Source organism: Ipomoea triloba, chromosome 4 (genome assembly GCF_003576645.1).
Source record: "Ipomoea triloba cultivar NCNSP0323 chromosome 4, ASM357664v1".
Lineage (NCBI taxonomy): Eukaryota > Viridiplantae > Streptophyta > Magnoliopsida > Solanales > Convolvulaceae > Ipomoea > Ipomoea triloba.
This window is the reverse complement of record NC_044919.1, coordinates 18,912,117-18,915,640: the sequence shown is the minus strand read 5'-3', so window position 1 is coordinate 18,915,640 and position 3,524 is coordinate 18,912,117. Positions and strand designations below refer to the sequence as shown.

Here is a 3,524-nt window from a genome sequence, read left to right as displayed (position 1 = left end):
AGAAAAGAAAATGAATGAAAACGTACTGTAATGCATCCCTTATAAATCAGTCCGGACATGTCAAAATTAGTACAAATAAAGATGAGAATAGGTGTGGTGTTACTCATATACATATTCTTATGGCCCCCCTCTAATCCAATTTGAACTGTTGGATTGTATCTCTCATGAACAATGTCGCCCACCGCTTCTATATATATATATAGGATAGTTTGTCGTCACTATTCACTACCTATTCTTACTTGTATAGGCTAAGCTAGCTTTGTTAGTCTGATTTGTCAAATCCCCAATCCTTTGTTTTCCCCTTTTTCAAATCAAAACCATCAATCCTTGTGCCTCTAGTTGTTCCATGGACGGCGGTGGTGGTGGTTACGGGGCGTTTGCCGTCAAAATCCCACCGGTGATTGTTCACCAAAGAAACGATCATCAAGAGATTCCCTTCCCTGAGAGCTTATCGTTTCATGGCGGCGCAAGCAGTACTAACAGCCTGTGGCTGAGTCATCTCCCGAACGTAAACTTTCCCCACAGACTGGTGCCGGAAAATGGCAGTAGTCCTCAAGAAACAAGAAGAGAGAAAGAACATGAGCGCCGCTCCGCCTTCATCAAGGGCCAGTGGACTGAAGAAGAGGATAGGTATGTAACAACTCATCACTCAATCATTTTCTTTCTTTTTTTTTTTATTTTTTTAATTTTTTTATTTACTACGATCGATATGATATGATGTTTCACTCACAAGTCACAACCATTGGACATGTTTGAAGGCTTCTGATTAGGTTGGTGAACCAGTACGGAGATAGACGATGGAGTGTGATCGCCACCAATATTGTCGGCCGTGCCGGAAAACAGTGCAGAGAAAGGTGGCATAACCACCTTCGTCCTGATATAATTAAGGTTTAGTTTAATTTTTTGTCTAGTCCATAATTTTTTATCCAAAACTAACATACACAAGCCATAATCTATATATGTCATGAATTTCATCAATCACTCCTAACAATGGAGATTTCATAAATCCATTCATTAATTTTTTACTCTAAATTTCTTCACCATTCAATGTATTTTCTTTCCTTAAATAAAATTTTTTAGTGTTTAATTAAAGATATCTGCTTTTAATTTGGGGGGATATCATTTTCACCGGATTTTGGTTTAACGATATGATTTTTGCAGAAGGAATGGTGGAGTGAGGAAGAAGAGAGGGTGTTGGTGGAAGTGCATGAGCAGCTGGGAAACCGGTGGTCAGAGAACTCAATTAAGAACCACTGGAACGCCACCAAGAGACGGCAGTTCTCCAAGAGGAGAATGAGGTCGGCGTCGTTGCAGGAGGTCGGCGGGAGCAGGAAATCGGTGGTTCTTCACAACTATATAAAGTATAAGTACTTCAGTGGCCTCACCCTCGGCCCGCTCGTTCCAGTTCCAGAGCACCCTTCAATCCAACAACAGGTTAACGTCCATGATTCTCCGTCCATCTTGACGGAGACGTACGACGAGGAGATGACCTTCTTGCAGAAACTGTTCGGCAACTCCTCCTCGTCGTCGCCGTCGACGGCGGCTAACAACAACAGCGCCGAATTCGCCGCGTTTGGGCGGAGGACTAATGAAGACAGCGTGGCGGAGGAGGAGGACAGCTGGAGCACCTATCTAGCGTCCGATCCAAACTTATACGAAATGGGCGGTGCTGATCAAATCAACTCAACTCCACAAGCTGCCGCCGCTAACAACACAAACTCCGGCGCCGCTTGTGTTCATCAGCCGCCCTAAATCCCGCCTCCGCCACCGCCGCCGCAATGGATATGGATTTGATGGACTTGGTGTCTGCAGCTTCTTCTTCTCACTGCCCCCATGCCTATGGAAGCTGCTGCACCAAAACCCCTCGCCAAATCTTCTAATTATTAATTAATAATGGTGTTTTATGTTGCAATTAGCAGACTTGTAAGGTATATTTGCTTAATGTGTGTGTATAATTATATGTATGTGGATGTTATCTTAATTTTATTACTCATATCATCATCTATCAATGTAATATAATATATATCAATATAGGTAATAAATCTAGCTTCTTATTATATAATAATTATATTTATATACCTAATTATTGACCTCCACCGAAAATTGATTATACTTAAATCTTGACCAAGAATCTTAAAAAATAACATTATGTACATAATATTTATGAGCGCACATTGGGCCAGCCTCTCCATTACAGTTCATTAAATACTTTAAGACTTTTTATTTGGATAGACTTAACTATGGCAACCAAAAATCAATTAGATTTAATTTTTTCCTAATTATCTTCATTTTTTTTTTTAACACAGGGGAAGCAGTCAAGGGGAGTCGAACCCACGTCCTCACAACTACTATTGTAACACCGAAACCACACTACCATCACTGCCCATGGCCCTAATTATCTTTATAAAAAAAATAACATTCTGCACATAAAATTTATAAGCACACATCAAGTCTTTTAGCTACCGTTCGCCAAATACTTAAGACATTTGTTTTTGTGAAATGACCGTACACCTATGACTCATCTTTTTCAATGCTAATGACATCATCATAGTCATCCATCTTGCAGCTGGTAGCAAAAATGATTATGTATGAAAGTTAATGTATTGCCGGATGCCTAATCCATATAATATGTATATATTTATGGTAGCTAGCCACCAACGGTTTTGGTTGAAGAGGAGTACTGTACTTGCTCTCAGGGCCGGCCCAGAGGGGGTTCAGGGTGGGCACCTGCCCAGGGCTCATCTCTATAGGGGCCCATAGGCCCTAAGATATACGGAGTATTATATATGTAATATATATTACTTATTACTCAATCGTTATATCCTGCACCACGGTGCACATAGCAATGTGCACCCAGATTCCAAAACGACGTCGTTTCGATGTTAGTGGACGCGGACGCGAATGACTCCAAGGAATTCATTATCTATAATACACATAATCATTATCTAGAATACACAGAACGTTTGCCTAGAATACGCAGAATGTTTGTCCAGAATACACAGAATATTGACACAAAATACACAGAGCTCATCCTCCTAACATTCGAATGCACAAACACATCACAACCGGTGTTAATAACATGAAAACACAGAATATTGACACAAAATACACAAAATTCATCCTCCTAAACATTCGAATGCACAAACACATCACAACATGTGTTACTAACATGAATACACAAAACGATTGCCTAGCATACACAGAATGATTGCCTGTAATACACAGAACGATTACCTAGAATACACAGAATATTAACATAAATACACAGACCGACCGAAATGGGAAACGTGATTTCCAAAAAAAGGGACGGTTAGTTTACAATGCTCAAAACGACGTCGTTTATGTACGTGGTGCACATTGTTGTGTGCACTGTGGTGCACGGTATAATTTGCCCTTATTACTACCTTCGTCCCATTTTGGTTGTCTGATTCGTTTAACGAAGCTTGACTGAAGTTATTATTAATCTAATTTTTCATAATATTAAGTTTAACATTAATATATAAAATTTATATATTTAAAAACTA

At 39.7% G+C, this 3,524-nt stretch overlaps 1 protein-coding gene across 1 annotated transcript; it reads left to right on the top strand.

Annotated features, from left to right (window-relative positions):
- The first annotated feature begins 346 nt into the window (after positions 1 to 346).
- On the top strand, positions 347 to 1,752 carry LOC116015930 (transcription factor MYB119-like). Its single transcript, XM_031256098.1, has 3 exons — positions 347 to 630; positions 759 to 888; positions 1,162 to 1,752. The coding sequence occupies exons 1-3, from the start codon at positions 347 to 349 to the stop codon at positions 1,750 to 1,752; spliced, it is 1,005 nt and encodes a 334-aa protein (XP_031111958.1).
- Positions 1,753 to 3,524: the final 1,772 nt, after the last annotated feature.